The 25148-nt window shown below is 42.5% G+C and overlaps 1 protein-coding gene and 1 pseudogene across 2 annotated transcripts in view; one reads left to right on the forward strand and one right to left on the reverse strand.

Moving 5' to 3' along the window:
* Positions 1-25148, reverse strand: part of LOC309629339 (craniofacial development protein 1 pseudogene) — a 368808-nt pseudogene that overhangs the window by 149533 nt on the left and 194127 nt on the right. The window lies entirely within an intron of this gene.
* P3H2 (prolyl 3-hydroxylase 2) overlaps positions 10118-25148 on the forward strand; it is a 154182-nt gene continuing 139151 nt past the window's right edge. Inside the window, exon 1 of the mRNA XM_082393222.1 lies at positions 10118-10900. Within this exon, the coding sequence (XP_082249348.1) occupies positions 10427-10900 (474 nt within the window). The 5' untranslated portion in view covers positions 10118-10426. The remainder of the gene's footprint in view (positions 10901-25148) is intronic.

The raw sequence follows: 25148 nt of genomic DNA on the forward strand, positions 1-25148 counted from the left end.
ACAGAGAATGCTTAGGAGACCAGACCAGGCAGGGAGAGAAAATCTATCATTTTGCATGGGTAGAAGGGCTTTGAAAATGATCAAGTACTACAAAAATTAAGATGATGCCATTTTTTAAAAGTAATATTATTATATATTAAATGATTATTCATGAATCAAAAGGAAAGCCTCTGACTCATTAGAAGTTTGGCTTCAGTCATTGCAATATTTTTTTTTTTTTTTTTTTTTTTTTTTTTTTAATTTATGGCTGTGTTGGGTCTTTGTTTCTCTGCGAGGGCTTTCTCTAGTTGCGGCGAGCGGGGGCCACTCTTCATCGCGGTGCGCGGGCCTCTCACTATCGCGGCCTCTCTTGTTGCGGAGCACAGGCTCCAGACGCGCAGGCTCAGTAGTTGTGGCTCACGGGCTTCATTGCTCCGTGGCATGTGGGATCTTCCCAGACCAGGGCTCGAACCCGTGTCCCCTGCATTGGCAGGCAGATTCTCAACCACTGCGCCACCAGGGAAGCCCCTGCAATATTTTTAATGATAGTAATTCTTTATCTTTTCAAAGTACACTTGACTCCAGGAAACATTTAAATGTCATTTGAAGTTGATTCTGGAAAATAAGTTAAGGAAGACCCTTTTTTGTAAAATTTCGGTTTTGATTATAAAATAATATGCAAAATTTCTCTACAAATCCTTCCCAAAGCATTGGTATCATAAATGGAATTAGCATATGGCATCCAGGGTGTCTACTTTGAAGGCAACCAACCATACAATTTTTTCTGTGTTTATTTTTACAAACAGACATATGGTTACATTTTGCATGGTAGAATCAAAGGTCTGGCAGTCTTTGAAATGCAGAAGTTCAAGTTAGCGTCCCATGTTTTTTTGTAGGTGTATTAGGACTAAAGTGGGAGAAAAACGGAGATTTTATTTATTTAACTTACCTCGTTGGAACTAAGAGGAAAAAGTTATCTAAAAAGTTTTTAAGCATATATATATACATCATATGTATATGAATATATTCTACAATACCTTAAAAGTTCTGATTAAAAATCTGAAAGTGGTTTGTAGATAATTAAGTTAAATTGTAAATGTAAATTGTCCCTTCCTCCAAAAGTAAATTGACACAAGTCAGTATACTACTTACATTCTGACCTCTTCCAAGGGTAAGGTGATAAGGGTGTCAGATTCAATGGAAGAGAGGAGTTAAGATATTGGTTTGGCCAATTATTTATTAAGTTTTTTCAGTTGAGCCACTTCATCACTGCATTTGGGTCTTGTCTTCTCCATTTATCAGCTGGGATGGGAGAAAAGGGTAGCTGTACCTCTACTCCTTATTTTCCCTAAATCCTGGATTCCTTTCAGGATTCTTTCCTGCCAGTAAAGGCAGAGAGACAGAAGGAGAATACATATGCTGGATAGACTGAAGTTGGAGGTCCCCAGGGAGTGTGGGCATCTGGAGCAACTCATCAGTGCCTGGAATTGTTACTACACCTCGGGTTACCTCAAAACAATAACTCGTCCCCTGCTCTACTGGCTAAGGCTGGCTGATATTTCAAGGCAAAACCAACAAGCTCTGAAGTAAGATGAGACTTTTAACGACCCCAGAGGGAGCTTTGAAATTTGCTTGGGAATCTAAGTTTAGCTTTATCCCAGAGATAAATGTAGGAAGGGGGGGGTGAGTAAGTCTTTGGAAAACCACTAAGAATGTGATAACATTACACTTTTAAAATGAAAGAATCAAAAATTACTTAAAGCTGGACTGGATCTCAGAAGTCCAGTTCCACAACTTCCTTTCCTGACTGGGGATAAAGGAGGCCCAGGAAGGAATGTCTTGCCTCGGGTATCACGACTGAGCCAGAACAAGATCCAGGGCATTCTGATTTCCTGTCCGGGGTTATATTATGTGCCTGTCTCTTTTGAAATACATTTATTTCATTCACTCATTCAAATAATATTTTCTAGAACGCAGACAGTGTTAAGATCTAGTAAAACTCTTTCTTCCCAAAAGGCTAAGAGGATGATGTTCATTAGGTATTTTGAAAATAAGTTTCCTTTTGGGTAATCTGCACATGGTCAGGTCCTGCTAATGAAAGGTAATTTGGAAGAGAACCAGCAGGAGTGGGCTGGTGTATGAGGCAGCATGGTTAAAGAAACCACAGGCAGGCACCCAGCCAGGCTGGGGAGGAGAAACAGGTGGTCAGGTAATCAGGAAGCTGGAGTCTATTTTCAGGGGAGCCAAAATGAGCTGTGAAGTCAGATCCTAAAATAGTCAGTTACAATGCATGACAAGGTTTCCAGCAGAGCCACACTGGTGCGTTTTGTGGTGGGTTCTGCCAATGTGTTTGTTTGAATGAATTCTTTAAAATCAATGTGGTAAGCAAAATAATCTATCTTAAAAACATGGATTTTGGTATTTTAGCTTAGCTTTGATAATTTTATTTTGATCATGAAGATTTATTGAACAGTTTGAAAAATTCTGCAGAGGATACTTTTCTTTATTCAAAAGGAAAAAAAATTGTTTCTCTTTCCTCCCAAGTTTCCCATATATATATGGTATATGTTGCCTCTTTACTTAATTTCCTTTTATTCTATAGTTGGTAGTAAATCACATAGGTTGTTAATCTTTGTGTCTACAAATCAAATTTTCGTAAAAGATGGGGCACTTATGTTTTATATATATTTAAAATAAAAAATTATATATTATTATTTTATTACTTCAAAAGCAATTTATCCTAGTTTTGCGACAGACAAAGCTATTAATGAGATGTTGAAATTTCTGGGGCTGGCGGGGAAGGAGTATACATCTCCTTGAGACTTGGAGAGAACTCATCCTCCAGCAGTTTGGGAAGACTGCTAATACCTATCAGACCCTGGAGAACAGAACCGGGGAGAAGGCTCAGCAGTCCTGGCAGAGGCACATCTAAATTCTCTCCAGAGAAGCAGGGATGCCAGCACGCAGAGTACCATAGGCTGGACCATTCATGATGTGGACATCGTTGGAAATGGTCCAAAAAGAAGGAAATGGTGATAAGCGTGGGCAAAGCAGACAGAGTGAGAGAGGCAGGCACCCAGCTCTAGAATTCAGGGTGTCTTAGTAGCTGAGGCTTTATTGCCCATATATTTGGCTCTTTTTTATTTCCCTGTGATCCCACCAGAAGCTGAATCTGGACACTACCAGAGGCTGGAGAAGTTGTCTAGAACAAAGCCTCTGTCAGAAGGTACTAAAAGAAATTCCTGTCTAGAGACCTTAACAGGAGAAGGAAGAGAGCTTCAGGAAAGTGGGCTCTGGACTCATTCAAGTCGTGATTCCCTAACTTATTTGGTCTGTGAACTTTTAACTTTTTCTACCCAAATTTCTTTATTTGTAAAGTTTGTATAACCACATATCCATAACTTCTCCCCAACTCCCAACTCCAAGGATCAAATAAAATCACAAAATATTTCCAGCTCAGAATCCTCCATTAGCATTAGCTGAACCTGAAAAAAGATAAAAGTTTAATGCTACGAGGGAATTTAATGTAAATTCTTTACCAAACAAGTGATACCTTTATATTCCTTCCTGTGCTTTCTACATTTAGCTCTCCATCTAGGTCCCCAACAAAATGTGGAAAGTGCAACAGTCTGTTTTTGCTGGAAATTGATATGTTTCATTTTGAAGTGGTCTCCTCCATCCTTTCCCTATGAAGCTGAGGCCAGAGAGATGAGAATACCTACAGTTCCGCTGTAGCCAGGAAAGGCCCCAGTGTCAGCTTGGGAACCAGTCACAAGCAGGGTAAATCAGATACAGAGGGAAGGTTTGACAACAGAATGGAAACACTTTGGTAGGCCAGGCTTAGAAATACAGAATCAGCAAGCAACAGGATGAAATTCAGCCAGGTGTCCAATAGCAAAGCAGTTCACATCAGGGGTGACTGTAAAAGACAGAGGGTGGGTACCATGGCAGACCTAAGGATACTGTCAGCAAGAACTAGGCACTGGTCCAGGCAGCTTAGTGGCGTTGGTGGTGTCCAAAAGCTGGGAATAGGGGACTGGTGTGAAAATAGCCTCAGTTAGAACAAGCAGGAACAAGCGGGGCCCCATTTCAGAAGAAACGGGGTGATAATTATTCTATTTAGATAAGTAGAGTGTTGGAGGGGAGCCCCTATTCTCCTTATTTGTCATGATGAGAAAATTTCTAGATTAATATTTCAGAAGTTGACCAGCTTGGCCTGAGCATAGGCAGGTAGTTTGATTTCAGGGCGTGGGTGGCAGAAGGAACAGAAAGGCCATTTACTGCATATTAAAACCCATATTCTCCAAACCTGCTTTTCAGCAACAAAGTAATATTTGGGTATTTATTGCTTCCATCTCTGAGTCTTCTCAAATGGTTTCAAAATTGAAGTTGGAAAAAGAGAAGTGATTATCAACCCAAATAATCTTCAAACAGGAGAAGACATGGGTTTCAGTTTCTAAATCAGATTTCAAGGGCAGATCAGGCCAGTTGAGGAACAGTGAAGCTGTCTTTGCCATGGGAGAAAGCCTCCTCCAACTACTACAGCAGGGCTGAGCCTGAAATGTGGGCTTTCACATGAAGAATTCAAGGATGGAGATGGGAGGGTGGGTCTCAAAGATAGGAAAGGCATGAGGGTAACCTCAGAATGATGGATCACTCACGCGTACAGTCTCCTCTCTCCCAGAATTTCTGATGGGTAAGGTTTTTCTTTGCATCCACGAACAGTGATCTGACATCTCTAATGTAGGAATGAATTAAACCTATTTACTCTCATGGTCATGACTGTTTCTACAGGCATTATATCACCTATCAAGTTGAGTTCACAGTCATATTCAGCCTCTGTCCAGTACGTATGGTTTTACACACAGAGATACACACACCTTGTCCACATTTATTCTGCAGAAAAATTTTATGAGTCTGTGACTCTAGCTCAGCGGTCCCCAACCTTTTTGGCACCAGGGACCGGTTTCCTGGAAGACAGCTTTTCCACAGACCTGGGGGGGTGGGGGGATGGTTTGGGGATGATTCAAGCACATTACACTTATTGTGCACTTTATTTCTATTATTTTTACATTGTAATATATAATAAAATAATTATACAACTCACCATAATGCAGAATCAGTGGGAGCTCTGAGCTTATTTTCACTTGCCACTCACTGATAGGGTTTTGATACGAGTCTGCAAGCAGTTGATTTATTATGGCCTCTGTGCAGTCAAACCTCTCTGCTAATGATAATCTGTATTTGCAGCCACTCCCCAGCGCCAGCATCACTGCCTCAGCTCCACCTCAGATCATCAGGCATTAGATTCTCATAAGGAGCACGCAACCTATGTCCCTCGCATGTGCAGTTCATAGTAGGGTTCACGCTCCTATGAGAATCTAATGCGGCGGCTGATCTGACAGGAGACGGAGCTCAGGCAGTGATGGGGAGCGGCTGTAAATACAGATGAAGTTTCGCTCACTTGCCTGCCCCTCACCTCCTGCTGTGCGGCCTGGTTCCTAACAGGCCACCGACCAGTACCAGTCCGTGGCCCGGGGGGTTGGGGACCCCTGTTCTAGCTGAATGAGGAACATAAAACAAAGTTGGTAACTAAAGAAAAAATGTGGTCTGTACAAGTTTAACCCAAGCAGAATTTTGACAGGGGCTATGAAGATATTTAAGGCCTAGAAAGAGGCAGTGTAGTGCAGTGGGAGAAACACTAAATAGGCTTCAGTCCTGGCCCTGTAACTTGCAAACTAACCTTTGGTAAGTCATCCCTCATTTATAGACCTCAGCTTTCTCACTGGTAAAATTACAGTACGAATGCCTTACTCAGAGAGACCCTTCCTTGCAAGCCAAATGACTACATGTTTGTGAGACGAGCTGGCATGATACCAAGCACTGGATAAGGGGAGGCCCACCGGATTCTCCGAATTTCAATCTAAATTGTGTTTTCAGCTTAAATTATTTGGGGAATAATTATCATTCTTTATTTCACTTTTTTTCTTGTTCAGCTAGAATGTGAGTCTCCTGAAGAATGAAGTTGGAATGCCTCCACGAGTTGAGTGTGGGGACAGAGTGTTTGCAAATGTTTTATTTGATTTGGAATTTCAGAGCTCAATCAGGAATTAAGGTAAGCACAGGGACAGAGCTATTAAGGCAGTTGGAAAGGAACAGACAGTCCTGGAATGTGGCAGCTCCTGTTTGATTTTAAATGTAAGTTAAATATTAATTTTTCTAAAAAAATATCCCTCTTCCTTCCAGGGAGGCCCTTTTCTCTCTCTCTCTCTTATGTTGACAGATTGTTGGTGGCTTGCCTTTCACACTAACTTATTTGGAGGAAAAAAGTCCTCAGGTGATCCTATTTGAATAAGAAAAAAAATTCTTCCAAACAGCTCCCTTGCCGCTGCATCAACAGCAGCTGAACAGCCTGGGTTGTTGCATCGTGAGAATTATTCCTTTCATTTCAAGGGAATCAAAGATGTTTGGAGTAAGCAAGAGCCCTGGTGACACATGATCAAAATAAACGAGTGTTAGATTTGCTTATGGAAAGTGTCGGTTGAGTCTACTGCTAAAGTCTGAGTACACTTTTTATTGTTCCATAAAGATTTTGCAGGAAAGAGAGAAGTCACCCTTGGAAAAAAAAACCTAAGCTGATTTGGGGAAAAACAAGAAGCATTTCAAGATCTTCCCTTTCCTGAATTCATTCCTGCTGGAGGTTCCCTAAAGCAAGGGGTGCAATGATCATGCTGTTGACTTGTAAACAGAAGTCAAAAGGAAATTCAAGCTTCTGTCAAGATTCATTCCAAAGATAATAAACAAGGAAATGACTGAATCCCTTTTAGAGCTTTTGGATGGATTCTCTTGTGCTTTGGCTGTTCTCTGAATTTGTAAGGAATAGAGAGCAAAAGCGAAATTGCAGGCTCCCAGTTCATACCCACCTTAGCAGCAATTTCAACATCTTATGCTTCCAATGGCTCCTTTTCTCAAATCATCATTTGTTTCTTTCTTACTTTCATGCATTTTCGTTTTCTTTCTCTTTTAAAAAAATTTTGCAAAGCTACTATCATCCAGTGCTCCATGACATTCAGCATACGTGTTTTACATTTTGGTATATAAAATTAAGCATACTACTCCTGCCACTGCCTAGCTATGTGACCAGTGGGCCTAAGTTTCCTCATTTGTAAACTAAGGGAACTGAGTAAGACTTGCAGTGCTCAAACTATGTTCTGTCCCAGGGTTCCTCAATTTGTACACTGTTGATAATTTCGGCTGGATAATTCTTTGTAGCGGGAGGCTGTGCTGTTCATCAAGGGATGGTTAGCGTCATACCTGGCCTCTACCCATTAGACGCCTGCAGTACAACTATACTCTCTCCCCTGGTTGTGAAAACCAACAATTGCCAAATGACTCCTGGGCTGAAAAAAGTCACTAATTAAAGCAATGGTTCTCAAACTTTGGTGGGTATCAAAACCCCTGGGGAACTTGGTAAAAATATAAAGGCCCAGACTAGATTCAATTACAAAGCCAGGGCCTCTGGGCTTGTTTGTTTGCTTGTTTGTTTGTTTTTTAATTAGCTTTTAAATACACAACAAAGTTCGAGTACCGCTGTTCATGAGGAATTGTACTGATGAAACGGTTCTCGAAATATGATTCTTGCACCAAGAGCCTCAGCATCACCAAGGAATTTGTTAGAAATGCACATTTTTGGGCTCCACCCCAGACTTGGCGAATCATAATCTCTGAGGTGGGACCCAGTTGTCTAAGAAATGGCCCAGGTAAAGAAGAAGTGCATTCTTGGTAAACCCAGAAAGCAGAAATGCGAGAGAGGACTTTCTCAACACAGCATTGATACCATTAGGTAGAGCATTGCCTGGAATCAATTGCTCCACCCATGTGCAATCGTGTGCCTTCTATCACCATATGGTCATGAATTTTGTTCTGGCTCAGCCTTAAAAGGCAGATCAGATTTTCCTTCTTGGGGAGGTGAGATCTGAGGGATGGCACATCTCAGACTCATGAATCCTCTATGCACCTGGGCCCTGACTCATAGACTTACTCTTTGGGCTATGGCATTGACTCTAGACCAGTGGTTCTCAATCTTGGCTTCCTGTTAGAATCACTTAGGGAACATTTAAAAATCTCAATGCTCAGGCCAAACGCCAGACCAATTAAATCAGAATCTCTCAGAGTGAGAACCAGATATCAGACCTTTTGCCTTCTCAAATGATTCCAATCTTCAAGCACATTTGAGATGCCAATTGAACACTTTCTATAAAGTCAGATAGGGTTTGTACAGAGGGAGAAAAGGTAATAGGACATGCAGAAGGTTTGAAAGCAAATGTCAGTTTGGTAATCAGCATAAAGTTTGGTATGGCTACAACCTGTAAGCTTTTGATTCTGTGCCAGTGCCAATTAGTCCCCTAAGTTTTCTTAGATCCTTCAACCAGAAGCCATCTTTGCAGGCTCTGCATTTCTATAGCACTTTGAATCTAATCTAACATCTACCATTTCTATTATATGGTAGATGTTAGACTAGCCCTTGTATTATAGCCCTTTCCCCCACAGTACCTACTTTGAGAGTAGGTATCCAAAGATATAAATTTAATTGAAATATATTAAATGATGTGGAAATGTCATGGAATGTAGAGATAATCCATAGCAAAGCATCCTGGAACTTTGCCCTCAGTCCCACAGCAGGACTTCCTAGCCAATATGCTTCAAAACCTTCCACAAGTGGATTAATAACTCTGGACTCCAAAGTCTTTATCTGAAAAGAGAGACAAATCCTTAGAGCAAAAGTCTGGGTGGATGACCTAAGTGCAAATTCTGGAATACTGAACATCCAAAGTATTGAGGACATAGCTCCAAGGTGAAGCTTTTCCATCAGTGGAATAAGCCAAATAAGTGAGGTTTGGTGGAGAAAAGTAATAAGAGCATGATTCTTTGGGGTCCCTTGGAGTTACAGAGCCAAGGCTGTTTATGGCCAGAGTGGTCAAACCCAACAAAATGAGTGAAGGAATGAGCATGAAACTCTGGCAGCCTCCTGGGCCTAGTGGTGATTCCACGGAAAAACCTTCTTTGGGGAATTCATACCAGCTACACGGTAAGTGTTCTTTCCTGTTGCCCTTCCCTCTTGCTCACCATCCCAGTGGCCAGGGAGACTTGGGTGAGATTGCCACAAGCACTAGGAGACCACAGGAATGTTTCCAGGAGGCAGGCTGGAGTCAAGGGTCCAGTGCATAAGCTCTCAGGAATCCTTGTAAGAGTGTGAAGCCAAGGAACAGGAAAGAAGGGAACACCTTGGCTCAGAAGATATTTAAGAGGGAGGAGAAACAGAGGAACAGGAAAGCCTCCAGCTAGTCCTTTGGAGTCTGACACCCATTTCTGTCAGCTTTCCCATTCCTAGACTGATGCTCATTGCTTAAGTCCTGGGAGTACTGGGTTTATTCAATTGCCTCTTTGTTCAACTCTTGCAAAAAGAATTTAGATCTGAAAACCGTTTGACGTGTTGGGATATTTGTCTGTCAATAGTAGATGAGGAACCTAAGTAAGGCTCAGTTGTGCAAGTTTACGGCGCTGGTAAACTGACCCAGGCGGAGTGTAAGTACAGCCATTCCAACAATTCTCTGGGTCCTGTGACACCCTCCTCCGCACAGAAAGGTGGGCTATTCACTGTTCCCGTGTCCCTACTCCGTGCCCCAATGCACAGACACACACCCATACAAAGTGAGATGAGAAACAAGGGTGGGGCCTTCTCTAGGAGACGGAGCAGTAAGCAAGCTTTGATTCTGAAGGCCCAGGGTTGAGTCCTGCCTTCGCTTTTTCACAGTTCTATAAACGTGGACTAATCACCTTTCTCCTCAGGCCTCCCAACGGGGCCAACTGGCCCTCTAGGGCTTTCCTCACAGCCGGAGAGGGAGCTTCACTGCTTCATGTGAAGGTGAAGGACGCTGCAAACTGCGAGGTCACGGACACATTTCAGAAAATGATGAAAGCCCTATCCTCGCTAAGCCGGCTTTTCTTCCTCTCTAAAAAGGGAGTAATCATGTCCATTCTGCAAACTCGAATGGACCCCACGCGTCAGGCTCTGCCCCCCGCCCCGCCCCGGGCTGGCCCCCAGCGGCGCTGGCTCTCTGGCTGGCACTGGGGTGTGTGGGCCCTGGCCTCCCGGCGGCTGCAGCCGGGAGCCTGCAGGGCGCGCGCTGGGCGCCGGCGAGCGGCTCGCGGAGGCTCGGGCAGCAGGAGGAGCGTGTGAGCTGTGGGCGTCCCTTTAAGAGCGGCCGTCCGAGCCGGCCTCCGCCTCTCAGTTCGCCGAGCGCCGCCGGTCACCTGAGGCTCCCAGGGCAACCGGCTGGCGGCGTGGCCGGCGATCTCGCCCGCGGAGCCGGGAGACGGGGCCTGGACGCCAAGCGCCCGGAGCCGACTGCGAGCGTGGCCGGCCGGCGCCCGTCCGCGGCGGAGGATGCGGGAGCGCATCTGGGCGCAGCTGCCGCTGCTGCTGCCCTGGCTACTGCTGCCGCCGCCGCTGTGGGGCGGCCCCCCTGACGGCCAGTGCCCGGAGCGCGAGCCCGAGCCCGGGCCTCTGCAGCCCTTCGACCTGCTCTACGCCAGCGGCGTGGCCGCCTACTACAGCGGGGACTACGAGGTGGCCGTGCGCGACCTAGAAGCGGCGCTGCGCAGCCACCGGCGCCTGCGGGAGATCCGCGCACGCTGCGCCCGCCACTGCGCCGCGCGCCGCCCGCTCGTGCCCCCCGGCGCTGGCCCGGGGGCCGAGCTACCCTTCTTCCGCGCCCTGCTTGAGCGGGCGCGCTGCTACCGCAGTTGCCAGAGCCAGCGCCTCGGGGGCCCCGCGTCCCGCCACCGCGCCAGCGAGGATGTGCGCAGCGACTTCCAGCGCCGAGTGCCCTACAACTACCTGCAGCGGGCCTACATCAAGGTACCCAGAGCGCACACCTCACGCCCCCCGCTGCCCTGGGATGCGCTCCAGCCCTCCCCGCGGCTCCCGTCTCTTGGCCGTCGCGCTGCTCCTTAGCGAGTCAGACTGGGTCTCCTTTAACGGTTCTGTCTCATGTGTGGATCTACATAGCTGGTGGCCCAAGCTCTGTAACCAACACTCGATGAACTTGGGCAAGCCATTAGCTCTTTCGGCATCCACTTCTCTCTCAAAAAGAGGACTGTACCGATAAGACGTTTAAAGTATCATTCAGCACTAATGTCTGAACGTTGGTAGAGCCGGGTCTAGTATAAGGTCTCCTCTCGCTTCATTCCCTGGTCTAGCTTCACCCAGTTTCTCTTCCACCTCCGCTCCCTCATCCCTCCTACAAGCTAGTCTGCACCTTTTCTTTGAAGTTTAAAAGAGAGGGGTCTCAAAACAGCAGAGTTAAAAGTAGACTTGCTCCGAAACCCATCCCTCTGCCTTTCCCCCTGCACTTAGCACAAAAAGGAAAGATCAAAGGTTAAAGAGGAGGTGTGCATGGAAGAGGTGAATCTGTGTGAGGCAGTCTCACAGAAAGTACCCAAAGTGCTGACTCTTTCTCCTTTGATAGAGGGCTTCCAGTTTCTGGAGGTAAGCATCGGACTGAGTTATTCACCATCAGATGCTCCCTCTTTCTGGTTTTATTTTTGTGTATTCAGCTTGCCTGAAGTTAGTGCCAGGATGTAGACGGTGTATATTGACATGTTCCCCCACATTCACAGTTTTAAAGATCTATGTGAATGCTTCGGCAGAGAGAATTTAGCCTGTGTTCCTCAATCTCCCACTCTCACTCATCCATGTTGCTCTGAACTTACACTTTCTCCCCCTTCTGCCTTTCTCTGTCAGTATATCAATGTCTGTTCTCCAGCTGTTGGAGAAGTGGCAGCTTTGGGGGTTGGTTGGTCATGCCAACCAATGGATCAGGCTGCATTTCTGAAGTGGTGAAAAATACACACCAGGTGCAGATATTCTAACTTCTTTTGAAGCTCATCCCACAGGGTCTCTGAGCTCACAGTTGGTAGGGCTCTCTGCAGATTTGCAGTTTTTGGTAGAGTTCAGGAAATCACAACTGTAACTAACTCTTAACTCCCAGTGCTCTGGCTAAGTTGCTACATTTAGTATCTTGGGCAAGAAATAAGGAGAAAGCCTGAATCCTTTGCAGGATTTGTCTTCTATTTGCTTGTGCCTCCTGAAACATTTGCTGAGGCATGTATTAAGTATAAATCTGCTTTCTTTTAAATGAGTGGCACAGTTTTTGGTAGTCTTAGAGAAATCAGTCAGTAGCAGGCAGAGAGGGGCCTGTGAGTATCCGACAGCTGAAGATATACTAAGCTAGTTCCCAGAGCAGAATGTGGGTGGTCGAGTTTGGTCCCCCTGTAATACTGTCTTCCCAGGAGTCGCAGATGTGAGGTTGGTAGTCCTGCTGATTGTTCTGTCACACATCTTGGGCACATTTTCCTTTCTCAGGTCTGGAAAAGGAATGCATATTTATTTTCACTCCTATAAAAATAAATAACCACGAGGTAACTCTCAAAATGTGAGTGTCTTTGGTTCTGTAATTACACTTGCTTCACTGCTAATGTTAACATTGATCATTCTCCTGCTCCCATCTCCTGGTTGGAGGTCAAAGAAGATGAAGCCATAGCTTTAACATGCCTCAGTTTTTTTCAGTGAATTGATTACAGGAGATAGTCATTCACAGGTAGCTCTGTGGGTGAACTACTGGCTGTGGTCTGATGAACCAATGAAGTTTAAGAAGTCCTTTCAAAAATATGTGAGTTCATGTGCTAATTTCTCTTTTACTGGCAATGTTTCTGAGAGCAGAACAAATCTTGCATCTGCTTCCTGTTCAGCTCCACTCCGATAGGTACAATTTCTACATAATTGATAATCTTTTAAGGAGGAAATCTTCTTACCCCTTTGGAAATTCATTTTTGATGGGTTGGAGTTTACAGGAGCATCTTTATGAACATCGAATAAGGTGTTCCCTCCCTGCAAGAACTCCACAATTTTAGCCTTTGCTTGGCTTCTTGGGAATTTCACTCATAAATGCACACACACACACACACACACACAATCTTCTGAGAGCAAAACAGAACTCTCAGAATAACAGTATCTTTGGGCTCTGGCAGGTTTGAATCCTAAAGTGTTCATTCCCTGATGACAGAGGGGTTCCCTGCATATACCTGCATATGATCATGGTACCTTGTGTTGCTTACTTACTTTGGATATCAGTGATCCAGTCTGCATTTGAAAAGAATAATCCTGGGCCAGGTTGAATTCAGTGAGGACTTTGTAGCCAAGATTTGAGAATTGTGACTCCTGTAATATGGTCAGAACTAGCAGACTTCCTAGAGATAAGGAAACACATTTATTCTCAGCTAGGGGTTTGCAAACTGTAGAAGCTCTTGGGAGATGCCGTTCCTCCCCCAAATCCCAGTTAGTGAGCCACTGATGGAAGCGGATTCTTTATGCTAGAATGTTGGAAGGGAAAGATTGAGAATTGTAAAATCTAAGGCCTGTTGAGATCAATTTCTCATTTCACAGATGAGGAAAGGGAAATCCAGACAGGGGAAGGGGCTCACCCAGTGTCACATACGATTTGATTTGATGAATTGAGCACAGGACCGGGAGTCAGGGGTCTGGGCTCTGCCAATACTTGATCATGCCTGTGCACATCCACTGTCCCGTGGAGTCACCTCAGGTCCCAGGGAATGCTGAGTCCCCAGGGCTATCCTTTTGCCAGATTTGGACAGCTCCAGGAATGAGTCAGTCCTTGTCCTGTGGGGTAACAGACACTCACTGCATTTATCTTAAGGGCTATTCTGTAGAATCTTCCTTAAGCCCTGGCATGCTGGGAAATCCTCTGGACAGCTACGAGGTGGTAGTTCCACTTAGATCCTATCCACACTTTTTTGTTTAAAGGCAGGGTGAGACTCTTCAAACTATCAAATTTTATTATTTCAGATTGTAAGATGTAACTCATGATTCACAGACTAAAACCTAAGATAAAGCTTTAATCAGAGCAGTCTCTGCTTGGAAACCTTCGCTGGTTTCCCCTTGCTTCTGTATAGAGCCCACAGTGTTGAATACAGCACCCCTCAGCTTGGCCGCCCCTTAACTTTACAGGCCCAATCTCCTCCCACTCTGCCATCCTTCAGCTAGAGGGAACAATGGATGCTTAATTTTATGTGTCTGACACTTCTGCACATCTGGGTTTATTTATTCTTCTTTGGGAGGCATGTAGGCTCTGGCATGGGATCGATCTGGGATTGAACTTTAGCTCTTCAATCTCTAGCTCTATGACTGCGAGCAAATCACATAAACTTTCTAAGCTTTAGTTTCCCCATCTGCAAAATGGGGAAATAATGGGACCTACGTGATTGGTTTAGGTTTAAGAGAGGATTTATATAAAGCACCGGGGACAGGGCCCATTTCTGTTTCCAGAAACACTGGAGATGTATCTCTTATTATTATTAGTTATAACAGTAGATTTTCCCACCTTCTTCTCTGTGTGTTCAAATGGTAACTGTACTAGGACAAATATACCTATTTCTGTGAGATCCTCTTTAACTCCCTCTGCAACCCCCAACAATCCATCATTTCTCGCTCCTCTGAATGTCCACAGTAGAGAATATGTTCCTCTCATATCATGTTTCACTTTGAACCTTGTTTTGGAGAAATTCATATATTTGTGCATCACTTATGTGAGCTCCTTGAGATCAAGAATGGTCACAGTCATTTTTGCACCTCCTAAAATAGGAGTTTCCAGATCTGGAAGATGAGCAGATGCATAATTATTATGAATCCCCTGGGCATTAAAAATGTGATTTAAAATTGGAGATTTCGGTTCAGTAGGTCTGAGTTGGGTCTCAGCATTTATATTCCCCCCAAATACCTAAAACAGGGGGCAGCAGCAGTAAATGCTCAGTATATGTTTGTTGAATGAATGATAGTTTGGTTGCTCGTGTATGAAATATTGTTGAAAAAGATTTCTGTGTGGCGGCAGGAGGTTTTCTCAAATTAGTTATTTGGTTTCCTGGCTGGTCAGTTGGGGGAGAAAGTTATAGAAGGACTGTAGATTGCTTGACTTTTCACTCTCTTCTACTTGCAAGTTCCGACTAATGTTGCAAACCTCCTTTCCCTCCCCCTCCATTTTTTTTTCTAATTTAATCCTTATTTCCTAAAACTATGCTTTGGAAAATTCTTGACACGCTGTGCCTGTTTTATGTACATTTGTGGAATTTAAACAAATGTAAGCGAGATCCTTTTCTTTTTTCTTATCTGTGTACTTTATAATCAGGCATACTTTGACAGTATCTGTTTTTCTTTCAGTGTTCCCAACCATTTAGTAAAAGAAAAAAAAATTAAAAAAAAAAAAAAGACAACCAGTGCTGCTTATTTATGTGTTTTACTTAAAACAAGCTTGCCCCTCCATGTTTTGTTTCTAAGTTGGTGCTTTGTGCTATTTGACCTTTGTTTTTCTTCTTAAGATTAGAGGTGGGGGGGAAAGGAAATGCAATTAAGTTAGGCAATTCTATCTCCCTCCTAGAGTCAGCTCCCTAAACTTCCTTTTTCTTGACCATAATTTATTTTATTAGTGGTTTCTAGAAAAGAAAAAAAGTAAGTTCAAGGATTTTCCTCACTCTTGTTCTGCTTTATCAACTTCTTTCTCTTTCTAGATGAAGGCCTTTAAAAAAGTTTGAAACGTAGGCCACATGACATGTGCATGATATATATTCTATTAGTTCAGAATAAAAACTTTTCCCAAATCCCATATTTAAATCTCTTTTTACCTATATGTAGACTATGTACATTTTGTCCCCAAATTATTTCAAATAGGAAGTTGATTTTACGTCTTCTTGAAATAGTTGTTTTGAAGTTTCCTGGTGGTTATTTCCTCAAGGGGTGAGACTTTTTTTTTTCTTCTTACATTTGGACTTTTTCTTTTTTTTTTTTTTTGAGCTTGAATCATCAAAATCCACTAGTCATCATCTTTCTGTCCCACTCCTTAGGAAGGAAACCTGGGAGCTTCTTTGTGTAGCCAGCTCTTAGTTCCTGTGTGCTAAGCAGATAGAATTTCTTTTGTTTCCTTCCAGGAGGCTGACCATTTGCAGGCCCAGTCAGCTCTTTATCAGTCATCCATTGTGATTGCAAATAGTCAGTGCCACAGCAGCTTAAAATTCAATTAGGTGAGGGGAGCACTTGCTTACAGGTTTTCTCCTATCTCAGTCTGGCGAATCAGGTATTCCTTTGCAAGTTTTAATAAAAGAAAGTAATAAACTGCTTGTCTCCACAGATCCCATCTCTGAGAAGCAAATGTATTCTGTCACGAATATCATTTGCTCAGTGATAAACTCCAAAGGGATAGGTGTGTGGTATTCTTTTGGGAATGTTTGATAAAATGTCAGTTTGCTTCGTGGATGGAGTTTGAAAATTCTGCAAAGTGGATGGTTTCGCCTGAAATGAAAACTGATTGGATTTGGTGTAATAAGGGTTCTTTTGTATTACTAAGGAATTGAGTAAACTTGAGTGTCTTAGAATCCCCGATCTCAGAGAGCTGGAAGGAACTCCAAGAGAGCATCTTGTTCAAGATGCTCTCTCTCCAAGTTAAATAATTGGTTTGGGGCAGTGAAGCAGGGGTGAGAGAGGGAGGGATAAGTATTTTCCTTAAGAAATGCGGTCTTGCAAGGGTGAGGAGTGATAATTATTAAAACGGTAAAAATGCTACAGCTTGAAGGAACCTCAGAAATCATGAAGAAGTCTATCCCTGTCACTTAATAGCTGATGACACTGGCCTCAGAGGTTCCATGACAAATCAAGGAGGGTCAGCAAGCAGAGCTGGGTTGGAATGTAGATATTTTAATTTTTAGTCCAGTGCTTTTTCCGGACTCTGTGCAGTGGGTATTGCTACCTCCTGAGGGGCAGTCTGGTGAATCAGTGGTGCCACTGAGACCTGCGGTTGATCTGGTACCTCCAGAGACAGTGCAGATACAAGGCCCTGCTTCCTGGATCACCCCACCCACCCTGCATTTTCATTCACGTGATATGTTGGCCACTTAGCCAAGAGTCACTGTTGTCTGGTGGAAAATTTTGCATTTCTCATTAGGAAAAATAATTTCTCCTGTCTTTTTTTCCATTCAGCTTTTCTCCTATAATGCTTTTTCTGTCCTTTTATTCATCTCTCCTTTCCTGCTGTCTGACTTCCTAGCTATGTAATTTCCATGAGAGCTGGCCCTCATTTGCCAAATGGCCCAAACACATCTTTAAAAAAAAATGATTTGTAGTCAGCCTTCTGTATGGTATGTTTCAGTGCCGTGTGTATGATTTTTGGGGTTTAGCACTGAGGAGAGCTGCAGGCTATAGTCAGAAGAAGCTGATTTCACTTGACCACACCCCTCTCTGCTTTACATTGTTTTCTATACTTATTTCTCTCTTTCTCTCTCTCCTTTCACATTCCGTGTCCTACTGGTGATCTACGCAGTGAAATTACATCTGCAAAGGAGAGGGTTGATGGGATCAATCAAGGGAGGAGAGAAGCAGGTAGTGGTAGAGGTAATGTTAGGGCTTTGGTTCTAATAAAATGAAGGCCATAGAGCCTCTTATTTAATTTGCTCCACAGACCTAGGCGTCTACTTCTATGAAATTCTTTTTATGTCCCTTTTCTCCATATGATTTGTGCATGAGTTGAGCATATGTTGGGAAAGATATTCATTTCCCTCTCCTCTTGGCTCCCCATCTTTCTGCAACTGCTCCCTGCCACATTCATAGAACATTTGTGTTCCCATCCTCCCATTTTAAAGATGGGAAAATAAAATCTGAAAAAGAATCAAGTTGTCCAAATTTACCCAGCAGTTTAATGGAAGAGCCAGGATTAGAATCTAAGAACCCCAGTTCCCATCTCTGTGACATTGCTGATGACCGCTAATTGTAAGACACACACTGAAAACACGAACTTAACAAAATTAATTTGATACACATAGCATGCCAGTTACATTATTTTCCAAACGGGATAGACCCTGAAAATAAAAGCTACCTTATGCAGTGTTATTCCTTGCACTACTATTCTGCCCATTTCTGGGAAAATCTCATAACAGGCCCCTGGATTAATGCTGTTCCCCCAATAAATCTAATGAAAATGAATGAGGCAAAGAATCTTCTTTGGAAGGGAAATGAAGGTATAAGAGCCAGAAGGAGGGAGATCCAAGAAGTCAGATTTTCCAGAAGTTCAGGGCTATCAGAATGATCCTGCTGGAATTCATTATCTACAAATAATGGGTTGAGTTTTTGTGCAAGTAATGAGACACTGCTGAAGATTACAGTGTAATTATACTGGAACTCTGGAAAAGGAATGGAGAAAAGCAAAAGATATAATAAAATAAATAAATCTAAAACAAAACACAGAAACTGTTAACAAACCCTGAATCACAGGAAAGTTAATTCAGCCAATTTTGATTTATTCTTTCTGCTCGAACGCTAAATTTTTAGTTTTCACTTTGCCAAGATTAATAGGCTTGCACCAAAAAAATCAACACATAATTAGGACACCAGACACAGTGAATTACCTTAAAGCCAGATTTGGCTGTTTTCAAAAATGATCTCAAATTATAGTATCAAAGATTAATCCAGAAGACCATAAAAAAATTATTTCCCCACTGAAGTAAGAATTATTTCTTAGGAATATTTTTCAGATTGAATCCAGAAACAACAATCAGCATTTGATTGTAGTACAAGGCATTTAGTAAATGCCACCAGGGACAGAGACTTTTCACAGACAATTATTGTTTCTATAGGATGATCAAGGGCTCAATTACATGGTGAAATCTTCAGGTATTCAGGTCAGTAGGCATTTAAGCTGGAGTTTCTCAACTTTGGCTTATTGCTATTTGGGATGAATAATCCTTTGTTGTGATGGGCTGTCCTGTGCATTTTAGGACAGTTAGAAGCATCCCTGGCCTTTAGCTACTCAACAGCAGAAGCAACACACTTCACCTTGCTTCTAAGCTGTGACAACCAAAAAATGTCTCTATACATTGCAAAATGTCTCTTGGGGTCAAAATCACCCCACATTGAGAACCACTGATTTAAACATGTAGCCATATTTAAGATAACTGGGCATTGAGATTAGACAAGTACAAATCAAGTTTTGGACAACCCACATGCTAGATGGCAATTTACCCACTGATGAATCATGATATTTATGAAAAAGTTTGGCTATAGCGTCATATCTTTTATGAGGGGAATTCCATTGGAAATAGAGCCTCTTTCTCCAAGATGCAAATCACTGGGCTTGTATCCCGTAGCTGGTCCTGCCCGTGGCTGCGCTGATTCAGCTTGTAGGAAAGACCAGAGTAGTCTGGCTTCTCTCTACTTATTATCCGAACATGACAGGACAGGTTACTTTAGCAATACAAACTAACACCTTTCAATTGTGAACTCCAAACTCCAGAATTAATGGGTTTTTCATTCAACTCGGAAAGTACCCAAACTCAGTCATGTAAAAGTAATCCACTGCAACTCTTGGTTTTCTTGGGGTTAGTTCTTTATCACATATACTCTTAGAAAGCAGCTTGACTCAAACCCCAAATGCCATCTTATAGAAGGCTGGAAAGTGGGGAAAATGAGAGGGGGTCAGAGGAAAGAAGAAATGATTGTGAGATTGAGAGAGAGAGAGTCAGAGGGTGTCTCAGTCCTTTTGGGCTGGTATAACAGAAGACCATACTCTGGTGGCTTATAAACAACAAACATTTAATTCTCAGAGTTCTGGAAGCTGGGAGGCGAAGATCATGGTGCCTGCAGATACGGTGTCTGGTGAGAGTCTTGCTTTGCTGTGACCTCACATTGCAGGAAGGTTTCTGGAGCCTCTCTTATAAGGGCATGAACTCCATTCATGAGGGCTCTGCCTTCATGACCTAATCAGCTCCCACATGCCTGCTTTCTAATACCTTGGGGACTAGGTTTCAACATATGAATGTTGGGGGAACACAAACATTCATACCATAGCAGAGGGAGATGCAGAAATAGATGGAGAAAGATGAAGAGATGATAGCAAATATTAGGTAAAGGAAGGCAAGAACAATAAATCAAAAAGTCCAAGCAGGGCCCCACATGTGAAGGGAGTTTACACAAAACAAACATGGGGGAGGAGATATGGGAATATATGTATATGTAGAGCTGATTCACCTTGTTATACAGCAGAAACTAACACACCATTGTAAAGCAATTATACTCCAATAAAGATGTTAAAAAGCAAACAAACAAACAAAAAACAAACGTGGATGTTGCATCCTCTGAAATCCATGTCTCTGTAATAAGACCAATCATCCGGAAGCAGATGTTGGTCTTTCTTGGCTCCTGTAATGCCAAAGGCCCCATACTTGGCTGAGATGTTTCTGCCTTGATACAGCCCAGGGTAGCAGAGCCACTCAGTTTCCTGGTGAAACAGAGAAGGAAGGAATGGCTTTGGGGCAGATTCCACATGCACAACAGTGAATATTTACCAACTGTTAAGGGAAATGCCATTTTGCCATTTCAGGTTTCTTTGAAATCCTAGGTGTAGCCAAATGTTCCCCGTTTCTTCATTTTGCAATAGGGAAACTGATTAAATGGTTAGATGGTATGTCTGAGATCACACAGCTAGTCGGTAATAGAGTCAGAATCTGAATCCAGGCTTTTCTGATGACAAAACTGGAGTTCTTTTTTACTTCTCACACTTTGGGTTTTGACATGAAACAGGCCTATATTCAAAAGAGTCCTGCCTTTTATTAGTTATGTGACACTGGAAAAGTTCACATGTATGAACCTGAGTTTCTTATCTGGAAAATGGGGATAATCATACCTACTTCACTGGCTTCTTGTGAGAAGTTAATTTAAAAAAAAGTGTTGTGGGCTTACTTATGTCAGTACTGACACAGGAAGACAGTTGACCCTTGAATGACATGGGTTTGTACTATGGGGGCCCATGATTTTTTCAGTAGTAAATACTACAGCACTACATGATCCCCAGTTGTTGAATCCACAGATTCAGAATAGTGAATAAGGAGGACCAACTGTAAATCATATGCAGATTTTCAACCACGCAGATGTTGGTGCTTCTATCCCCCCATGTTGTTCAAGGGTCAACTGTACTTATTCCTTGCCTCATAGCTGCTATGGAGAGAGAAAATTTGTAAGGGAATATGAAAGGCAAAAGAATAGATAGGCAAATATATCATGATAAACTGAGACGATAATTACATGTACAATAGGTAGAGAAAACTTGGGGACACACAAAACAGGAACTTTACCTGCTCAGTTGGAGCTACTGACTTCAAGTTTGATTCTCTAGACATTGGCGCATATGCTTAGCAGTTTCCTTTCACCATCAGACTAAAACGAGTCATCTTTTTAATGAGAACTTAGGACTGCTGTTTGCTGTTTTGAGAAATGTCCTTTTGCTCTCTCCCCATTACATTCTCCAACCCTCTGATTTCACAGTTTCCTGAGATTGTGGCCTCTTCTTAGTATTTTTCAAAAAATAGACTCTGTTCAAACACATTCCAAACCTTCATTGTTTCCTATTAACAGATAAAATCTCTTCCCACAGACCAACGCATCTTGGGAATTTTAAACCCCTTTAAGCCTCTTCACCACCCTGATCTCAGGTACTCCTGGGAGATGGCCTAGGTGTGGGAATCAACAACCATCTCATCACAGCTACCAAAAATAAGACTGCTTCTTGTATAACAGTCAGGCAAATGGAAGAGTAGCTCAAATAAAAATATAGTTGAGTTCTGAGTCCAGGAATCAAGCAATTTAGGCCCTGTCCCCAATGGTGGCACTAATGCCTTGAGGTCTCCGTTCGGACAAGGGCACAGTTGGGCCAGATGGTTTATAAGAACTCTGCTACCTCTGCCTGAGATTCTAAAATACTTTAGTGGACAGGTACACTGTGAGCCAACCATCTACTTGTGGAAAAGAAAAATGATGAGATAAGGTAATGGAATACAAAGCGGTAGAATGGAGATAAAGGAAGGTTAAAAGGTCAAAAGAAAGGGGGTACTTTCAGTGTGTCTGATGCTAGTCCTCACCTTTGGGCAATCAATCATTTTAAAGTAAAGCTTGAAGAAGGACACACTAATGTTTAATTTGGTGGTACTTTAAGAGGTACAAGATAAACTAGGGCACATTCAGGAAGGACAAAAAGATACAGATAAAAGACTCAAAACTATGTTTTATGAGAAACAGTTGAAATAGGGATGAGTAGATAAATAAAATAAAAAAAGAAGTTTTAGAAAGATCGTTATCTGAGACAATTGTTCTTGATCTTTATGGCACCTAGGAATTGAACAAGTAGGCCCAAGTAACAGAAGGTACAGAAAACAGGACCTTGGCTCAGATATGGAAGACTTTCCTAACACTAACAGCTGTTCAGATATAATAAATAGCCCAAAAAGAAGGTGTTCAAACATAAGTCAGACAAATGCTTCAACAGGGAAGTTGCATTTAAGGTTTAAACATTAAAGCGATGTTGAGATCGATAAGATTTAACATTTTCCAATCCAGAGTTAATAGGACTCCATGATCTTATGAAATGAAAATGTCTTATACCCACAGATGGTGTATCATTAAAGACTTTTTCATTGGAAAAAATCTTACAGCTTTTTCTCTATCCTGCTTCTTAATTCTGGCTAATGTAATCTTAGACCAGGGTCACCAGCACACTCCCTCTAAATAACTTACATAAGGCAAAGAAGGAAAGAAAAAAAAAAAAACAGTGCCAAGGCCTTAAAACACACATGGAAACACACACACACACACACACACAAACACACACAGGGAATATTTAGCAGTAACCGTATCCATATGTATGATCTGCATCAGTCCTTTGATTTCTGGTTCAAGTATCTCTGAGATAACATCTGAAAAGGATTTAGTTGCATAGTACCAGTGAGAGTTTTAGGTTAAATGGGTAACAACTCATCAGAACAAACGTGCTTAGGAATTGAAAGTGGGTGCACCTCTCTTAGCGAGTGTATTATGGTATACTCAGAAAACCCAATTTCATTCACAGAGTCTTGGCGCTGCTATTCTAATTTGCTTCGTTTGTGTGCTATCCAGAGGCTAAACTGAAAACCTTGCTGTATTCCACACTGTAGTTCAGCTATCAAACCTTCTGCCAATGTCCATTCTGGTCAGTTTCACATATGAGTTGCCAGGGTGTCTGCCCAAATCATCATATTTAAAGAATATTAAATGTCCCTAAAGAATGTTTAAAAAAAATCCCTTTAGCTGGCTCCTTCTCCTCTGAAATTATTTTCTTACTCTCTAATTGGGAGGGGGAGGAGTGCCTGCTACCCTTGGGGAGGAGGGGAGTGGAAGTCCAGGCTTCCTGCCCTAGGAGCTGACCAAGGGCAGGGGGCAACAAGATTTGTTTCCCCTGGTGTTTGGCTGGAGTTGGGCAAGTATGATCACAGATGTTTCTATTCTGCTATGCCTCACTATTTCGGTTCTTTAACTAAAGGGAACATGCTTTGGGTGGGGCCTTTTTGTGTCTGCTCCCATTGGTATGTCCGGGTTGCAGGCAGAGTCCAATCTGGGATATAAGGGAGACAAAAAGAAAACCCAGGAAATTCACCTCTGTGTTCAAGGGGCAGGTCCTTAACCCATCTGCCTCTTCATGCCACCTTTCTGAATCTTCTTGTGTCTGTCCGGAGTTTTTAGGTGTGCTCAAGAGAAGGTCTAGGGAGAAATGAGTTTACTCCATCTTGTTCAGAATCAGAAGTCTTCATGCATATTCCTTAAGTGATCTTTAAATTATAGTGATGATGATGATGAATACAATTTGAGTGGACTTTATTTAAAAAAACTTGAGGTAATCTTTGTTACCAATGCTTTACTGCAAAAAGCTACAGAAAAGCCTTTCTGATCTCTAATAAAAATCTCTAGTCAAATCTCATCACCACTTCCACCACAACTGGGTTTATGTTAATGAGGTGACCTTTGGAAAGCACCTAAGGAGGGGGCTGGTTGCCAGGGGAACCAGCGTTGATTGGGGGGTTGGAACTTTCAGTCCCACCCACTGATTTCCAGGGAGGGGAGAGGGGCTAGAGGTTGAATCAGTCACCAGTGGTCAATGAGCTAATCAATCATGCTTGCATAATGAAGTCTCCATAAAACCTCAAATGAATGGGATTTGGAGGGCTTCTGGATTGGTGAACATGTGGAGGTGCTGGGAGAGTAGGGCATTTGAAGAGGGCTTGGAAGTTCTGAGCCCCTTCCCCATACCTTGCCCTCTGTCTCTCATCCATTTGGTTGTTCCTGAGTTATATCCTTTTATAATAAGCCAGTGATCTAGTGAGGTAAACAAAAAAAAAATCTCACCACCACTAAATCAAACCTAAGTAGATCAACTGGACTGTGCTATGGTTCATATAAGGTTGTTAAGTCTTTCCTTAGAGGTGTAAAAAATCCCAGCCCTTTAGCTGAATTGCCACCCGCCTGCCCTTTCACTTATTTATAGGTCCATAGAGGAGACCCCTCTGGAATACTGTGATTTAACTCTTCATAAATAAATAAGTATGTGATCATTCCGGTTCATTTTCCCAATAGGATATTTAATAAAGATTTTCCTACCATGTTATATATGGGAAACCAATTTAATTTAGGGTTTAGAATAAGAAAAATGCTCCTAAGTAACAATTCTCTTTTCTCTTTCTCACTGTCGCAAAATCCATATGACAGTCCCATAATCAATACTTCCTATGTTCCAGATTATTATGTGCAGGTCTTTGACCTCAACATTCACACATGGCTAACATCACTGATTTTTTATAGTTGGTAGGAACTTGATACTTGTTTGTTGAAATTGAACTGTCAATTCTCCTAAGGCATGAATTTATCCCTTTAATACTCCATATAGTTAGGCATTTAAAAATGCCACTCTATGCAGTTGGTCATCATTTTGAAAGAGGGCTCTTTCGTGAGGGTGCCAAGTTCATAGGTCAATTTACGATTATTAATGTGAAGCTGGGTGGATGCACTGGAAACAGTGCTAGTTAGAGTAATGAGTTCGGAGACCGTGGCTCTAACTATAACTCTGGCACTAACTCTCTATGGTGATAAGATGATGAATTTCTCCTTTCTGGGCTTCAGTTCCTTCACTTATAAAATGAGGTGATTGGAATGTATACTCTTGAAAGTCTCTATTAACTTTAATATGTTTTAATGT

Source organism: Balaenoptera borealis (assembly GCF_965194805.1).
Source record: "Balaenoptera borealis genome assembly, chromosome: 5".
NCBI classification, from domain to species: Eukaryota; Metazoa; Chordata; class Mammalia; order Artiodactyla; family Balaenopteridae; genus Balaenoptera; species Balaenoptera borealis.